General features: G+C 32.1%; 2 protein-coding genes and 1 pseudogene across 5 annotated transcripts; 2 read left to right on the top strand and 1 right to left on the bottom strand.

Annotated features, from left to right (window-relative positions):
• Positions 1–1,642: 1,642 nt before the first annotated feature.
• Positions 1,643–3,655, top strand: LOC111041124 (annotated as a pseudogene).
• A 2,904-nt stretch (positions 3,656–6,559) lies between these two features.
• LOC111041127 lies at positions 6,560–14,413 on the top strand. Of its 3 annotated transcripts, XM_022325286.1 has the most exons (6): positions 6,566–7,894; positions 10,453–10,575; positions 10,710–10,911; positions 11,014–11,254; positions 11,343–11,481; positions 14,248–14,413. In XM_022325286.1, exons 1-6 carry the CDS (start codon positions 6,844–6,846, stop codon positions 14,277–14,279), a joined length of 1,788 nt encoding a protein of 595 aa, XP_022180978.1. In that variant the 5' UTR covers positions 6,566–6,843; the 3' UTR covers positions 14,280–14,413. The 3 variants fall into 3 exon arrangements, with proteins under 3 accessions (XP_022180980.1, XP_022180978.1, XP_022180979.1); XM_022325288.1 differs by lacking the exon at positions 14,248–14,413 and having other exon boundaries at positions 6,560–7,894; positions 11,014–11,231; positions 11,343–11,458; XM_022325287.1 differs by lacking the exon at positions 14,248–14,413 and having other exon boundaries at positions 6,567–7,894; positions 11,343–11,721.
• Positions 13,305–18,084, bottom strand: LOC111041125 (GATOR complex protein WDR59). Of its 2 annotated transcripts, none has more exons than XM_022325285.1 (3): positions 17,774–18,084; positions 16,419–16,477; positions 13,305–16,279 (listed from the first exon to the last, which is right to left on the bottom strand). In XM_022325285.1, exon 3 carries the CDS (start codon positions 16,266–16,268, stop codon positions 13,509–13,511), a length of 2,760 nt encoding a protein of 919 aa, XP_022180977.1. In that variant the 5' UTR covers positions 16,269–16,279; positions 16,419–16,477; positions 17,774–18,084; the 3' UTR covers positions 13,305–13,508. The 2 variants fall into 2 exon arrangements, with proteins under 2 accessions (XP_022180977.1, XP_022180976.1); XM_022325284.1 differs by having other exon boundaries at positions 16,362–16,477.
• Between the last annotated feature and the right edge of the window lie 1,384 nt (positions 18,085–19,468).

Below are 19,468 nucleotides of genomic sequence, written 5' to 3' on the forward strand. Positions count from 1 at the left end.
TAAATTAAAACGCTCACAAAAATGTATTATGGATTTAAGCTCAATTTGTTTTTTAATTTCCACTAAGAAAGACTTACGAGGAACATGAAATTACATTTTCAAGTTTTTTGACAGAGCGGAAATTTTTTTATTGATATTAGTTTAAAAAAACAAATAATCGAAAATTACATGTGCCTTTAAGTAGTTCAATACGAGTCAAAATATTTTGAAAATTGTATGGTGTATAGAAATGCTAACACGAACGTTCAAAGAAAATTTCATGTATCGATGGTCCTTTTTTTTTTGAGTTACACTTAAAACCAAAATCGATTTTCTGAAAACTTGTTTTGCGTAAAATTTCCCGTTTCTTTTTAATTTTTTGTTTGTTTATCCTGTGGCTTTTGAAAACTATTGGGCATTTTAGAGTTTGATCTCCCGAATGCACCAACTAGAAAATGAAAATTGAAGAAAATCGAAGCACTATAACTACTAATAATTTTGATAGTTAATGCATGAACAGGTTGGACTCAGAGAATTGTATGGGTTATGTTATGAAAAACCACACACCGGACGAAAAAAATAAAAAAAAAAATCGTTATGCACACGTTTGAGTTTATTTTTCTTGAAGAAAAAACACGATAAAGTAATTTGGTAAAATCATTGTTATGTGAATATGTACAAACATCTTCACTTTAAGTTATACCTATAGGCTATAGGTAGGCTATATATATATACATAGAATTTTGCTGTGCAATAAATAATAATGTAATACAATATGGGCATAATAATATTATATATACATATAAATTAATATAGTCCTTGAGATCAGTTTTAGTTAAAAATAATATAAACCGTGAAACACGTATTTTTAAATTTAAACCAGATACAATTATGAGGCATTCACGGATGAATAAACTTATATACATCCCCGAGATTTTTTCTATATATTTTTTCATATTCTGAGCTACCTGTGAAGTAATTTTATTTTATATAAAATATATAACATATTCAATCTATTATAATCAATTTTTAATTTTAACCTAATAGTATAGCTATTGATACTATCTTTATTTTAAATTTCATTACCCATGCCCTAGCTAGGATATAGTAGTAAGTTTTTAACTATGATTATTTATAGGAAGTTTGTAATTTAGGTTATAACTTATGAGGTTTCTGTATATTATAATATAGAAACTTACCAATCCTAAAGATAATGCATCCATAATCTATAATAATAGTAATATTTTTATTTTGAAAGCAAAGTCATTTATTACTTTATTAGGCCCTATACAAAATAAAAATAAACGTTATGAAAATAAACTTTGATGTTTAATTATGAATTATAAATTATAGTAAATATATATATATATAATGATTAATGCTATTGTGGAAAAGGGTTTCTAAAATATCGTTTGTTATTGTTTAGTGTTTACACTGCAATAAGTCCCAATAAACCTCAATTTTTGTTTTAATTCAATATAATTCAGGGAGTTTCATAAAAATATATCACGTATTCAAACACATTTCATTGAATAAAAATTTTTGATTAATTTACCCAACTTATTTTCTGGCTATTCAACGTGAAATATACAACACAACTTAGTACTTACTTATGCGTATGCTTTAAAATATAATTTCTAACATTCCCGTATCATAAATTACATACAAAAACAATAACATAAAATCCAGGTGGCTTTTAATCTTGTCTTTATTCTCCATCCAGTACTGAGCATGGTGCTGAAATTGATCAAGAACCATGTAACTGCCAGACTACATTGATAAGTACTATTTTTTTTAAGTTCAAAAGAAGTAAGTCTTAATACCTAATTTAACATAAACATATTACATATACTTGGTTTTTATAAATTAGAACACCAAAAATATCAATTCCTAAACCCGGCCAGCGAGTCATCTGTATTAAAAATACCTAGCGTCCAAGAAATAAGAATACACATTACACACCAGTAAAATATGCTTGCACATTGCACTAGTGTAAAAGTGCAGTTCATTGCACATACTAATATGAATATAAAGTAAAACGTATATGTATACATATACCTATGTAGGTACTAGCCACTAGGTATACAGGCATTGAAGAATACAGATGATTGAACGTTGGTATTTAAACAATTATATGAATGCATTTCAAGGTTTAATTTATAGCTTCTTTTATCCTTTTGGATCCAAAGAAATTAAAACTTCAATAAATGGCAACACGCAACTCTTATTATTCAGACTGTGACAACTTATTTTGTGAAACAAAACTATTTGTATACTTCTGACATGTCATAAGGTAAAATTTCTCGCAGCATGTTATATATAGGTATATTATACAAGTTATAAATGTTAAAAAGTGTAAAATCAATTATTTATCAATCCAGTACATTAATAAGGTTTAACATTACATCAAACTAAATAGTTATTGAATGTTGTATTTTAAAAGAAAAAAATCATAATTTAGGTTCTTTTTTTTAAATATTTGGGCTTTATAGTTTTTCTCCATTATCTATTGCATAACTATAAAAATATATAGACATGTATGGACTCGCGAGGATAAAATGAAACATAATACTGAAAAAATTCTTCATACTGGATATACGAAAAAAAATCTTTGACTCTGCATGTTCCAGCATCTACGATCTCACATTTACTAATTCTTAGAAATGTAGACGAATTCAAATAATTTATTTGCTGTATAATGTCTAAAAAGTAGTATTTTCGTGTCCATAGGTGATGCCGGTGGCTAGAGTGGATTGGAACTTGATGGCCATTATACCGGCCCAACCGGAGAGCGATAATAGCAGTGGCGTAGACGTAGCCCGCCGCCAGTGTTCGGTTCACCGAGTAGCGCGTTTTTACCGGAAACTGTGTATGGAGGAGTGTCGCCACTCACCGGAATTCTGGTGTTACAAGACCCACCAGGACCGAACGATATAGATAAACCGTCGGAAGATGCTACAGGAAACGGATGATGTGGCAGCGGTCTTCTCACGGCCTTGACAGTGGATTCGGTGTCACTGATACTGGCACAGGCCGAGGCTAACCAATGCGCGTGAGGGCCGTCTAGCGTTCGGACAGGTCACAGTGCTGAGAGAAGCGCAGCCGTTGCTGTGGGCCTCTACGCGCTGGACAATGCCATCGTCGAGCATTCAGACTTGTATGTCTCGGTTCGCAGACGACAAAGGCGTGCTGCTGGCTATCGAGGATGATGCCTTGCGATCTGTGGACTATGCCGGACTGATAGTGACGCTGCCCAGCTACGCCGAGTGCCGACATCGGTACACAGCTTGTCGCGTGTACGAGAATACCTGCGCGATAACTGCAGACGGACGCCAATTGCGGATGCTCATCGTCGGGATGCCGTTGCACTAGCAATAAGTCGTCTTCGCGGCCGGAAATGTTCTTGCGGAAAATTCTCGAGAGGTATATGTGCTCGTGCACTGTGCAGCAAGTCCTCTATTGACCTACTACAGCTAGACCGGCATGGCGGCATGGCATTTCATAACGGTACAATAATTATTTTGTTCACACTTTATAATATGAATCATACTGCACCCAAATATACTACATAAGCCGACGCACGAGTTCTGTCCAACCAAACTTAATAGCGTATAATGATCAAGTAGTCAAGTCTTGACGACTTACTCCGTTTGAGATGAACTTGGACTCGTGCCAATCAAAAACATAATAGTATAATACACAACCCAACGAGCAACAACCGTAGTATGAGGTAAATTTAATATTGTGTGTACCAATATTCAATAAGATATTGTTTGTTATATTACATAATATGTTTGTGCTACAATTTATTGTTGTTTATTTATGTACTGCAGCCTACAGCAATATAATATGATTATTAATAACATTTAGTTTACTGAATTAAATTAAAAAAATTATTAAAAACAGTGCATAAATCATATGCTGATAATTAAGAGCAATTTTATCATTTTTACCTTTCGTCTGGATCGAGATCCTATGTACAATATATTTTATAATTTTGTATTTATGTATACCTAGTCCTAAAATCAGATCTTCGTGTTTGTCACCCATTTTAATATTATATTTTTAAATGCATAATATATAACATACGTTAAAAACTATATACTCTTAAAAAAAACTGGCTGTCTACGCATGAGGGATCTGCAGTAGAATCGTGCAATCATGTTGCGCACTAAATAACGATCGCGATCGATGTTGTAGGCATAATTGTAAAAAAAAATATGAATATTGTTCGATTTATGTGGCGACGAGCGAAGTGCAATGAAATTTATGAAAAGATCTGTTGGGTTCATAATAATCATAATAATAATAATAAAAATAATAATAATACTAGACATAATATGGTGATTTCAAAGCTATTGTATTAACGATAACAATATGGATAACACGCGCACACGATCTGAAGATTTCGTGATTCGTGACGTTTAAAAAAAAAACGTTTAATAAGACGTGTTTATAGGTATCTGGGTACCAGCTCTGCTATGTTTAAACCATACAGCGTACATCTTTGGCATAGAAAATATACTTATTACATAAAATAATTTTAATATTACTACACCATGTGCCTATCACCTATCTTCTTTTCTAATATTATTGTGCAGTTTGTAGAATTACGCTGATAACTCCTTTTAATTGTACATATACGTATTTTAAGAATTGCCTTGTAAGACGTAAGTACATAAAAACAATAATTAGTGTATACAATAATGAGTGGCCATCACAAAATTGTTTCATTTTATAATTTTACTAAAAACTCTCTAGAAAACGCTATGAATACAGTGTATAATTATCTATGTTTATACATTTATGATTTATCCTGGATTGTATACTTATCTATATAAATAATAATGTATCATATGCTGAGCACAGTGTTTTTATATTATATTTTGGAAACACGAAAAACTATGAACTATAAGTGTGTGTTACACTTGTTTTTTAAATACATTCAATACATTGATTTTTTAACCTAACCTTTATAACTACCTAACATTAAAATTGTTTACAAGACAATGTATTATGCGTTTGAGCGTACAAAAATTGTCAGTGATCGACCTCGTAAAGCGGATTAATATATAATTTTTAAACCAATACTAATAGTGGCTTAAAGTATTTTATTTATTTTTTATTCTTCGAAATTTTCATTTGGTCATTTATATTTTGGTTAATAAGAAACACTGAAAATCATACACAATTAGAGAAAATAGGCTATATTATACTCCGATCAGATTCTATACAGCAGTACAGCACTCTACACAACTCAACCCACTGCAGTCAGGGATTATTATAAGAAATAAGAATATATTAAATTTCGAACTGTTGGTATAATGTATGGTATCTCGCAGTTTTACTACTCTCGGCTATTTCTTTTAATATAATTTAAAATGAGTAATTTTACCAAATTTAAAATTAAAACACAACTAAAACTACAAAATAAAAAAAACATTACATACCTGCAACAGTATCATAATAATACCTAATGAGTAATGGCTAATATAACCTTAAACGTTATTATAACATTTGCTATAGGGCCAGCTAACCACAGAATCCATATTAAACATTTTATAAAATGCTCACAACACGGTAGAGTACCTATATTGCCTATACTTTGCGCCTCATAGCATGGTATGTTCCACAGCTCTTTAACACTATACGATAAGAAAGACAAGTGCATTTTCGGATTTTTACATATTTCTAGAAAGATTATTATTGCATACCTGCAAATGGCTACATAAACCATATGATATCACAACAATTAAATATTTGGTACGGTTAAGTCATGTGGCCATGTGGACAACTCATTCCCGTTTATCATCATACATCATGATAATATTTATTAATTATATACAATATACTTTATTATTTTCACGGTTCATAATATTATTTTAAACAAATTATTCCGATACTCGATATTATAACTATCTTAAACAGGTATAAAATACTCAGTGGTCAGTACCTATCATAATAGTGTGGTATAATTAAGCGTTGAATAGTATAAACAAAAAATATACGTAAGTAAACACGCATTCGATCGTTTTTCACTTACTGACATATCTGACAAACACGAAGGATCATAAACCGATCGTGAGGTATTATTGCAGTATGTATAATATTTTGCTGTCTTCTTTTTTCGTTGTGAAGTATAATATTATACATTATAATCGTTTTTATTATTTGGAACGTTTTTTTCACGCACGCATCGATTCGTATAATATATGTATATAGTGCTTCTATATTATTTTTTATGCTCGAGTTATTGCGGACGGTTTATCGAGAAAAAAAAATTGATTGTTGGTAAACACGACGTGCACTTACTATATGTAACATAACATCACATATTCGTAGAAAAAATATTTAAAAAAACGTAATCCCACAGATAAACCAAACACAATAATAATAATAAAAAATAATAATAATAGGTCCTGCGCAATGCGGTGATGGACCCCAGGAGAATGGTGTTGGTGGTGGTACCCCCCCGTACATGCGGAACCTCGCGGGCGGTCGTGATGCGCGTAAAATATTACACACAAATACACAATATACGATGACGGGTCGAAAGACTCAAACGCGCAAGACGCAAACTGCACACAATATTTGACGGGTTTGACTGCGCGCGAGACGAAAGATTTCCACCGGGGATTGCGCGCCGCACGACGACGTCGACCTTGATCGATCGATGACAATGGACCCGATGCTATTATAATGATATTGTTGCCGACGAAGACGACGATCAGCACATTGTGCGCACAGATTGCGTTATACCGCGCACGTCAAACGCCCGACGCGTGTATATAATACGCCGCATATATTTGTGCGGCGCACTTTGTTGTACTGCCTGTATACCGCGGGAGAGCACCGACAGACGCGATGTTTGCACGCGCTTGGTCCGCGACGATTGCAGTAGCGGTGATGTTGACGACGGCGGTGAATGCGATGGCTGCGATGACGGCGATGACAGCGGTGACGACGGCTGTGGCGGTGATGACCGCGACGACGACAACCGCGGTCTTCGGTGCCGTGACACTGGACAGCGTGGCCGTCCGCCTGGGCCTGCCCGAGGGCCGGGGACTGTCCGGAGTGTGCCTGTACAGAAACGGGCCGGACAAGCGGCGTCACGTCATGTTCAAATCGGTGGCGTCGGCGCGCAAGAAATACGGGGGTGGCGGCGATTACATGGTGGCCGGCGACCTGGCCGCTGACCGGGTGTACGAGGGCACATTCGCCCGGCTCATCGACGGAGACCAGGTGGCACGGTTCGGGTGTGATGGTGGCCGTCGGTTCGAGGTGGCCACGCCATTCGTAGTGCCGGAATCGGATCTAGAAACCATTCTGGCGGTCAAGGAGTCGATGGAACGGCGGTTCGGAGGGCAGCCATCACGCCGGGACCCGCACCGGTCGGTCACGGCAGAACACATGTCCGTGACGCTGCGCGGTTTGCGCCCACCGTTTGCAGAAGCCGGACTTGACGCGGCCGCCGCAATCACAGTAGACGTGTTTCAGCTGTACAAGAAACAGCCACCCGCCGTGAGCGACACTTGGGACACGGCTGCAAAGCAGACAGGGGGAGTCCGGTATTCGGCTTACCCGTATGCCAGGTACGCGCTCCGGTATCCGGTCAGCGACCTCGTGCTGGCCGACTTGCCACCCGACCAAATGTTGGCCGTTAAGTTCCGCCGTTCAGCCGTCACCGCGGCCGTTCCCGTGCAGCCTCATCAGGCCGACCTTCAAGCGAACCGAACCGAAAACGCCATTTTCATATACACCGGAGGCCTCTACCCTCGCGGTACCGCCAACCTGACGGACATGTTGGACGAACGTAGTGTAGGCGGTGGTGGCAAGTATGCCTACGACGCTGACGTGGACGCCGCGGCCACCTCGTACCAAATCGACGCCAAGCAAGCTCACAGCGACTCATATGGTAAGACCCTCAGACCCGGTTGTTCGTGGGTGAAGGGGTTGTGCACGGGAGGGAGGGATCTCCGGATACAAATACAGATTTTGCAGCACGTTAAAATTTAAATTCGTCAGTTACATATTCACTGTTATACTTTGCAGTTTGAATTTCAAATTTAAAAACCGGCTAAGAAATCGGTCTGCTGCATCATATAGTAATTAGTAGGTTCCGACTTCTGAATGTATCTCGTCACTGAAATGCGAATGTGTTCACATTTGAATTCAACGATGAGCCATATATATATGTATAGTCATTACTCGATCATTGCAGGCCATTGCACAACGAATGGGTTATATATTTCTAAAGATATTGTACGCTGGTACTTGGTATACACTGCGGGTAATGTTGAATTAATTTTTGGGGTGTAACAGGTACCCATTATAAAACAATACAAACTAAAAATGGTGTATACCTATAAGCTCGCATACTCATATAATAGTACAAAATATACCTAAATAACTTTAAATTGGTCAAAATATTTAAAAAAATTCATGGAGTACAGAAAATTATAATTTAGTTAATACTTATCGGTATGCTTAAGTTCCTACAATGGAATTTGTTTGAATCCCGGCAATTATTAACGAAAATCGTTTGTGGAGAAATACCCAAATTATATGCTTGAAATATTTAATTTTGTCAAAATGTAAACTCCACACATGGGACATTCGGACGATTTTACTTGGACGTTGCTTGATCAGCTGTGTATGATACAGCAATAGGTTATCATTTATTTATTTTTTATTATTTTATAAAATTAGTAAAGTAAAGTTCGTTATCTAATTATCTTACGCCTGTACAATGGTTGATGAATATTTCAATTAGACAAAATAATATATACATTGCATATTGTGTATATACTAATAGGTAATAATATGTAGTAATGTAGTATGAAAAATCAGATTTTAGCCCATAAGCGATTAACATTATGCCACAAATTATAATGGTATAATACAGGGGTCGGGAACCTGCGGCTCTTTAGAAAATTCATCAATATATCGAGATCCGTAAAATATAAATTATAATTTATACCTGCGTTATTATAGTGATAATATTTCGGACTCTCTTTATAACGATTTTCAGGTCAAAAATCTAATTAAATAATATTATATTTGTATAAACAATAATAATAATAATAATGAATTCATGAAATAAAGGTTTCATATATTTTCTAAATTTAAGACGTCACATTATGTTTTTAATGCCTACCAATTTTTCAATGAAATAATAATACTATCTTTATTCGAATATTCTATAATAATATATTGTCTATACTAACAACTACAACTAAAAAAAATGTTGTTCAAACCTGTGCGGCGCAATGAACATCATGGTTTTGTAATTTTTCGAAAAAATGGCTCTTCCTTACGTAAAGGTTCCCGACCCCTGGTATAATATCATATAGTGACGCAGTGGTTAATTATTATAGTACATATCGCAGACTCACTGCATAACAGTATTAATTTATCATCATTCATCAGTAATAAGCGCTGTTAATGAACTTTAAAAATTATAATAATAATCTAATATATGTGTATCAAGATTCAAGATCAATCTCGATTCTTGAAAAACATGACTAAAACATTTTGTCAATGTGCAGTAGACATCTATACTTCTATAATAATATAGGTATCTACAAGCTATAATAGCAGATAAATAATATACCTGGTTATTGTTTCTAAATTATTCACATTAAACAAGTAGGTATTTACAATTGAGTACCCATTACTAAAAAAATGTATTGTAGTTCGATGAACTCTCAAAGGATTGACGAATCGGAATTCTACAGTTAACACATATCGTATTAAGTTAGGTATAAATTGAAATATATGGAATACGTCCAAACCTATAACGCATATTTAGCTTTTTTCAATTGTATACTTTTTAAGGCTTCAAAGGCTAATAGGTTAAAGCCTACAGCTGTACACAAATACATAATATGATAAAACATAATGCAAAAGATATCAATATATTGCTAACAATTTATGAGTGACTATCACTATATTTAATATTATATAGGTACTGTTTACAATATTGTATGGCATACATACAAATGAATTACCCAATCAACAGATGAAGTATTTTTGGTAGTTTGATATTAATTGAATTATCCTGTAATGATAATAATGTTTCAGGTTAAAATTGTTAGTTGAAGATGTCGATTTCAGATCTAGGGTATTCTTTGAAAATATGTTGCATAGGTAGTGAAAGGGGTTCGATCCATTGGCAGATACAGACTGTAGATTTTTAAGGATGGTTTACTGATAAGAAAAAATTAAGTTCGTAAAGTATGTCCAATCTTTAAGATGTTTTAACGTCGCCTGACGTATTCGAGTGTACAGTGTTAGTACTAATCCTACCCGGGTAGCAGCAAGCAGATAACTTGTTTGACTGAATCTTTAATGCATTTTAAACTTAAGTTTGTTAGTTATAGTGAGATAGAAATATGAAATACCAATTTTGTATCATGTAAACCTAAGTAATATCAATATTTGTATATATTCAAAATTAATCCTTTTTTTCAGATATATTAAAAAACACAGTGAAATGTTTCACAGACGGTATGGTTTACAACGGGTATCCATGTCGGAACTCTGATGTCTGCATACCTCTGGGCTGGTTATGCGATAGTCAAAAAGACTGTCTTGGTAAATCATGATATATATTTAACTAAATACTTATCGTAGCATAATATTATAGCTAACTGTCCAATACCTAAATAAATTAAACAACTAAATACCTACCTTTATTATATGTTTTTATTATTCTTTAACCATTATAGAAGGCGATGATGAATATAATTGTTACAATACAGTAGATACGAATGGCGGAGAAAGTACAAATAGTTTGTACAACAATAATGACAATTGGTATTATAGCCGTGGTACTTGCAAGAAGTTTGAATTTCGGTGTCGTTCTCGAAGAATGTCCGTCTGTTTACCCAATTCTTGGTTATGTGACGGACGAGTAGATTGTGATGACGGGCAAGTAAAAACACTTAATTATCCATGAAATAAAAAATCCTGTGTACATATATTTAAATCTCACATAATTTGTATAAACAAAAATACAATACCGAATAACAGATGGGATGAAAATGAATTCAATTGTGGCCGAACATATGGTGGATTAAGACCAGGAATTGGTGACTTCAACGCTCGAGAAGACCATACGTGTATAAACAAAAATAATTTTAAATGTTGGCAAGGGACAGGATGTGTAGGTCTCCGTGCAGTCTGTGATGGCATCAAAGACTGTTCCGATGGATCCGATGAACGTGTATGCGACAACTGGAATTCACAGTGTAATCAATTTACAGAATTTAGAGTAAAAACAGAAATATATTATACATATATATATATAAATATTGCACTTGTGCACATATCAAATAATATTGTAAATTTTTTTTTTTCAGTGCTTGAATAATTTTAATACATATAATGCTCGTAGTTGCATACCACGGCAATGGGTATGCGATCTACAAGACGATTGTCCACACGGAGAAGATGAAACAGTCACCAGCTGCTTAGGAATGGACCACCCAACATTTAACGGTTTGGAAACTGATATCGATGATTTTTAAACAGAACCTACCTATTTCAACAAGACTCAATAAACCTATAATCATCAAAAACTGTTCTTATATTATAATACTGTGTTAAATTTAACGTTGTATTATCATCTGGTATCGCGCTTTAGAGAAACATGGTGTCCGCGACAATTAAATAAATGTTGTCTTCACGTACCATTGTCGTACCAATGGCACGAATTCAATATACGATGTGTAGATACAATGGTACATTCTATGTTTCCTATAAATAACAAATCTATAGATAGGTACTAGGAAGGATTGAGAGGATAGATCCCCCTTGGTGTTTTTTTTTTAAATATTAACAATTATTTTATAGTATTTTTCTGTGGTTTTACCATTTTTGTAAATATAGTAAGAAAAAATTAATAAATTGATAGGTAATAAACAAAAATGTAACCAAAGTAGGTCCCCTATCGGCCCTATCTCACGACTGTCTAATATAAACAAGAAAATCTATTAATTATGCATGTACTGGAAGAATTAAAACTTTTATATTCTCTCATATTATGTATTTTGAATTTTAATACCTACAGCGAACTTTCCGAAATACACATTTCAGTTCTTGGTTTTCCAGCTGAAATTTTGAGTGGTACTTCTTAGACTTCTTAGAGTGAACTCAATGTACGCAAATTCCTAATAATATAATATGTCATATATTATTAATATCTGTTGTAAATTTAATTTTTTTTTTGTTCTATTATCCTTTATTTTTTAAATGTTTCTATATATTAAATGTAATTAAAATATTAAGAGGTAGGAATTAAAATCATGATTAACAAAGTGTTTAACCAAGATATAGGTACATTAAAAAAGGCTATTTTCTAATATCTTTTATAGTTAATAAAGGTCTTAAAAGCAAGACTGTCTATATCCGGCTCTAATAAAGAACACTGGTGCAGTTTGTTACCTTCCATGTTCTAAACAATGTATTTAAGTTTTTATTTTTTATTTTAAAAATATACTGGTCCAGATATATGCAAAAATAGGAGTGGATATAGTGGTTAAGCCCCCCATAAACATTTTCTAAATTTTGTTTTAAGATTATTCAATATTGTTAAAGAAAGGCTTTAGCCCTCTCAAACTCATACCCTATTTACACCTATGAGTCCAAACTCCAGGTGAACTAAGTAACATAATGTTAAGGTATACCTAGTATATTTAAGCTCTATATTTTAAACAGATTTATACATATATTTTAATGTCTTGCCTTTCAAACAATTTCAAAAGAAATTGCTATTAGCTATATTAGAAAAAGTAATGTTAATGTGTATATGTAAGCGAATCACCGCCTAGTTTTTTTATCCTTGGTACATAGGTGATTATCCTGTAGCCAAGGATGTGGGCCTCAAAGAAAATTATGAAATTCTGCATTTTAAACAGGTGCTTACACACATTTCTTGGCACATAAAAAAAAATAGTTATGATTCAATATTATTTTATACATGTATTTTATACTTGGTTAAAATAACCTAAATTATAGGGTTAAAAATCTGTGAACTTTTTAAAGAGTTTAAGAAGGCGTCAATCCACGGGTATTTAATTTGACACAGGCAACATTATGCTGGATCAGCAAGCTGTAAATAAAAGAATTTTTGAAATCATAAATATTACCTAACTATCAAACCAACCTAAAATAATCAACTTTTTTAATTGCTTAGCTTTTCAATAATGTCGATCAATGTCATTTATCGTAGGCTCAACTAAAAATGTATTTGAATCAGCAGGATTAGAGCATTGTTCTGTGATTTGAGTGTTCAGTGATATGAAAAAGTAAACTACAGTTAATTACTCATTTACAAAAAAATAAACATAGATATATTTGATTTCAACAATTCAATTAGTTAACAGATTTTACTTATATTTAAAATACAAAAATAACCATTATAAACATAATACATTGAAATGTGATTTATCTTTGGTTCTGCAACAGAACAAAGAGGAACTATAAAAAATCAGTTTATTGAAAACTTTGAAAATTGGAAAACATATTCAATCTTCTTTAGAGTCATATCGCTTAATATGTAATATAGACATTGTTTCAAATAAACAATAGCATCCACAATTGACTGCGCATAAAGATTCTTTACTAAACCATTGAATCATATGATTAGCATGACCCCCATGTCCACATTTTAGACAAACATGAGCTGCACCTCTAACAGTAGAATTGCATAATGTACACTTTAAACTAAACTGTTGACACTCGAGACAGTATCCATCCTTAACTGAGTCATTACATTTTAAACATTCAACAATGAATTTGAAAAAAAATACGCTACTCTTTTGAGTTTGTTGTTTCAAAAATTTTTTAACACTGGTTTGCTGATCTAGTAAGCCTAAATTATCTAATACGTCCATGTATATTTTTTTGTAAACATCATAGAACACATTTTTCTCGGAATCAGAATCCTCTAACAGTAATCCTTGATCGGAAATTTCAAAACATTCTGTTGATTCTTCCTGTCCTCTAGAAAAGGTAAAACCTTCTGACAAACTATTTGAACGCGTATACACGGGTGTAGGTGTTCTATCCTGTTCAATATTTTTTAAAGGCGGATTTGGGTTAAACACACAACATAATAAAGCAGCGGTTTGATAATCAGAATGACCGGCATAATGTGATATCAATGAATCAATCATATGAATGGTGAAAGGATGATTTCTCCAATTATTAATTTGGTCAATGGAAGATGTAACTTTTTTTTTTACATTACATTTTGTGTTGCAGGCGTATGCGGCCAGGGTCCATGTTTGAACTAAATCTTTTCTTTTAAAGCCATTTGTAATCCAAGCATTTTTCAAACAAGTACTGAAAACATTAGATACATCCAGTTCATATTTTGATGCTAAATCTTTATTTATTGGAAATAAACTTGACACATCATAAATCGAAACTATTGGTTTATCTAGCTTGTCTTTTCTATAATTTTTTAAGCTTTGATTACTGCCGTCGGTTGGAGAATTTTTATTACTAAACCAGTAAGGTTGAAGCTTTTGTAGTGGAGTATTGTTTGCACTATCAATTTTTTGTAGAGAAATAGAGGGGAAAATATCAGATTTTCTTTTTAGAGGACTATTAAACCACAGTAATGCACCATTGTTACAAAATTTTAAGCCCATTGTTTTATGTTGTAGAATATTATACGTATCTTGGTTAGATATGTAAGTACTTGTACGTTCATAATGTGATGGTGATTGTGAGTACATTGAGTATGTTTTCTTATCATCTTCAGAAAATTGAGACTCTGAAAATGATATCCGGGACTTTCTTAAAGACACAACAAGTTCACGAAGACAAAACTGCACACATGTTAAGCTTTTAGAGACTTGTTTTATAGCTGAATCATATAATACTTTATGAATTTTATTTTTCATGCTTGCATCATAAGTACTTTTGGTAATTTGAAACTGAGGTTCGACGTTTACAGGGTAACCTAATGGAAACGTCATATGTATAGTTATTGAATTATTATTGACTTTTACCAAAGCTATTAATATACGACGATCCGGATCTTTTTGTTCAATGAAGATTTCTGAACCAACATTCAAAGAAAGAAACTCTTGGTGTAAATTTACAATAGGTTCCTCTTTATTTTCGGTATTATAAGAATCATCACTAGCAGACATACAAAAACTTTCACCTTGACCTTCATTTTCAAAATTTACATTATCAATCTCATTAAGTGCATCATTGGACACATTACTTGTGTCAGAGGTAGGCGCATTTTGATCAATATCCAAATTATCCTCACTTGATTTTTCAATAAAGTCCAGAGGCATTTCCTGAAGAAATGATACAACGTGCCATAATCTCATGGTCTGATCTTTAGACCACGTTATAAATTCATATTCAGATGTCTTATCCTCATTATTTTTCATCCATTGAAACTCTAATATTGTATCTGAATGACCAACAAATGTATGAACAGGTGAATTAATGGAACTCAAATTCCACAGTATTAGGTTATTGTCTACTCTTTTCTCTGGAGGAACCAAAACAATTAATATACCATCTCCAAAAGGTGTATACTTAGCACTCCAAACAGGCGTGACAGTATTTAAAACATTTTCCGTCTTCTTGAGATTATTTATTTCAAAAAACTTTACAGTACAATCTTGACTACAAGTGACTAATTGATTTTCATTTGTATAACTCCAATCCAAACAATGTATATTACTGAGATGGGCTGTAATATAATGAATTGGATTTGCAGCTTTTCTCTGATCCCATATTTTGACTTCCCCGCCATGAGCAGTAGCTATCAAGTGTCTAGTTAAATGATTCCACCTCACTCTTGAAGCAGGAATAATAGATGAAAGAGATAAAGATGGTCTAGTATTGTCTCTTATGTCCCAAATATTTACAAATGAATCCATAGAAGACGAAGCCAGAATATTTGGATCAGAGGCATGCCAATTGATGTCTAATATAGCTCGTGTATGGGCATTTAATCTTGTTGAAGAAGCTAGATTAACATTGTTTTTCAAACTAAGTAATTGCAATTGGGTGCTTTGTGCCAATGCACAAATATGTTGGTTGTGATATGTCGGGTTCCACTCAAGAGCTTTAATTTCATATTTACAAGTTCTAGGATATAAAATATTTGATGATTTATAAATTTCAACAATACCATATTTTTTTCGGCCAGCTAACAATACTATGGATCCAGTATAGTCTATAGCCATTCTATGAGCATCAAAATCTCTGATTTCAATAGCATTATAGTCACTACTCCACCGAGTAGCCATTTTGGTGTAATCTAGAAATAAATAAAATTAAAATTTAGTACATGTTAAGAAATGTTATTTTCTTAAATTGCTTATTTATTTTATTTTTCTCACTATAAACTCAAAACTTTTGATTTCAAAATCACAAATAACATAAACAATGCTAAAAACCTTTGCTATATAATTTGCATTTTAACCCAATGAAAATATTTTCTTAAAATTGACATTATCTGAAAAACATATTTTAAAACATATTATTATTTTATTATTCAACATAGGTGTTTTTTAGTATACATTTTTATTTAGCGGAAACAACATTAACATTCCCAAAAAATTTTTTAAATTGAAATGTTTAGTATCTAATCAGTAGGTAACCATTAACCAAATGAGAAGTACCATTGATTTACACAAGAAAATTATACATTAGTATATTAGAAAACCAATAGTAAATGGCAATTACCAATATTTTATACAATTTATTACACTGCCCACAAATATTAATATCAAAATAAATCTGTAGGTAAAATAACTTATCTTAAGATACTTTACTACTTATGTAAATCAAGGGTAAAGTTAAGGTTAATAATTTTTTTAACTACTTATAGCATATTATGTCATGTAAATTATGAAATTTTAAAATAAGATTAGAAAGTAACACATTTACTCATCTAAAATCAATATAAAGAAATAGCGAAAATTTTAAATATTAACATTAAATTAATACAATTGTTTAACATTTAATACTTCAACAATAAATTCAAGCCTTCTCGTTTAATTAGCTATAATAAATAGTAACAATGCATGTATAACGGAGACGTGCCTAAGATGGGCTCCCACCACATTATTATCTAGAGGAATAAATACATTTGAAATATATGTTAGTAAAAAATGTTGAATCCATTTTGAGAAGATGGATACTTCAGTGACATTCCTATTTATTGCCTTATTAGTGGTGTATCATGTAATATAATTAAACTATATATTTCTTTAACTATGGGGGTAAAATCCATTTTTAACTATAGAAAAAATTAAAAAAATTACTGATAGTGTAATGTTGCATTAAAATACGAATGTCTCCATATAATAGATATGGATTTTACTCTAAATGGTAGATTGGTAGACTTACATAAAAGTAGGTAGTTTTTTAGTTTAAAAACACTGGTCAAAAGATTGATACACATGTTTTTAAAATCAAAAAAACTTTTTTTGAAATAACCAATTAGTTATAGTAAAATGTTGTCACACAGAAAGACAGGTCAGAGGTCAGTAAATTATAAAAACCGATAACTTCACAAAGAATAATGTATGAAATAGTATAATGATTATTGATTGTTGTAAGATATTTGATTCATAGTTTCATCAAAATGTTAACCAATAATAAAGCCATTATGAACAAACTTAACAAATACAATCAAATTATTTCTTAGTAATAAACTAACAACAGATTAATTAAATAAGTAATTTTAATGAGTATAAGCAGGAACATTTTAATTAGTAGGGGTAAAAATATAAAACACTTTTTGTACCTTCATATCCAAAGATAATTATTAATTGAACAGATGCCTCTTCATGACTATGAACGAAGTAAAAAAATAATGATACATTTCATCAATTAAAATTTCAGAACAATAAATTTTGAATGTTAAAATGCACTGTGCTTGAGCACTGATGCTGTCAGTCCTACTTATGTACCTAAGTGTCCTAAGTATTTAATACTACTACTCAGTACTCTAGTACTAGCTTCTATTATCTATGTTTCTACCCAGTAAGTTGTTCCTATAAATAATGTGCTACTACCTGTAAATAATTGCTATCACAGTGTACTCAATAATATATAATATGTGATAATGTTGGACATTGATAAGTGATAATAATAATTTATTTATTAGTTTAACCCGTGGACCTTATACAACAACATTTACTATATAGACAAGCAATGACTGTATGGAAAGCATAACAACATAGATTGCGCTTCTTAATTACTCGATTACTCGTACGCATGGCAGTGCGGGGTAGTAGGGTAAGATATATGGATAATTGTATTTATTCGTAAAGATAGCTTACTGCTTACTTCACTGCATAATTGTGTTACGCAGTCCGCATGCTATCGTTATACAGTTATTTTCTAGCAATATAAGGTTTTATAATATGTAATATACATACCATAGTAACATCTTAGAAATTAAAGAATGATAGGCAATGGCTATATTAACGATGACAACATAGGGTTAATCATGACAAAATATTTTGTCATGGGGTTAACGATATAGAGCATAATTAAAGATATAATTAAAAATTATCTTTAGTCGAGGTATAGAATCTGATCCAATAATCAATAATAGACCGTCGTTTTACCTCATTACAAACAGTATCTATATCGATGATGTAAGCCTAGAAGTAGGGAAATATAGCTAAATACACAATATGTAAATATTTTTCATCAAAATCATTTATTTGATGAAATAAATTAAAATATTATATAATATTCAATTGGAAAAAAATATAAAAACATTATTCATTTATTCACCCTATAGGTACCACCAATTATACCCAAAATCATTACACGGGACAAATTTTATCTGACACCCATAAATTTAGTATTACGTATTTGAATTTGTGATTTCATTACAATTGTGATATAAATTATATCTCTGTGCCTATAGGCTGAAAAAATAAGTAATGTACCTACATTTTTTTGTTCAACAGAATGATTGTATAATTTAAAAAAAATTATGATTGATTTTTCATATAACAAAATAACAGTATACAATTTGAAATGTTGCAGTTGATAAATAACATCACAAATCACCTCAATTGTCATATTTCATTCTAAGTACTAAGAACAACATTTTAAATTGTATTTCCTTAATGATTATGAAAAAATATTAATTGACAATTATATTAAATAAGTATTATAATACTTATAATCCTTGTCTTATAAAAACTTCAGTCAAAATGGGAAATTTGAAATATGTATACAGTTAGAGAAAGATAAATGTAACTGATTATTAGTGTACACTAGTGAGAAGTAAAATTGTACTTTAATCTAGGGGGATATTTAAAAACCATTTTTAAACTAAAATTGAGCCACATTGCCACAATTATAAAATTTGAATTTAATAAAATATTGAATGAACATTTGCACATTTCTTATTCTCTAACTTATTAAATATAAAATCAGATAAGTTGATGTCTAAATATTCTAGTTTAGTACAAGTAGA

Source organism: Myzus persicae, unplaced genomic scaffold (assembly GCF_001856785.1).
Source record: "Myzus persicae strain clone G006 unplaced genomic scaffold, MPER_G0061.0, whole genome shotgun sequence".
In the NCBI taxonomy this organism is placed as follows: Eukaryota; Metazoa; Arthropoda; class Insecta; order Hemiptera; family Aphididae; genus Myzus; species Myzus persicae.

Excerpts from the sequence above, each read along its gene's own strand:
- LOC111041125 (XM_022325285.1), bottom strand. The coding sequence starts at position 16,268 with ATGGCTACTCGGTGGAGTAGTGACTATAATGCTATTGAAATCAGAGAT.
- LOC111041127 (XM_022325286.1), top strand. The coding sequence starts at position 6,844 with ATGTTTGCACGCGCTTGGTCCGCGACGATTGCAGTAGCGGTGATGTTG. Across the intron at positions 7,895-10,452 it reads AGCTCACAGCGACTCATATG|ATATATTAAAAAACACAGTG; the intron begins GTAAGACCCTCA and ends CCTTTTTTTCAG. Across the intron at positions 10,576-10,709 it reads TAGTCAAAAAGACTGTCTTG|AAGGCGATGATGAATATAAT; the intron begins GTAAATCATGAT and ends TAACCATTATAG.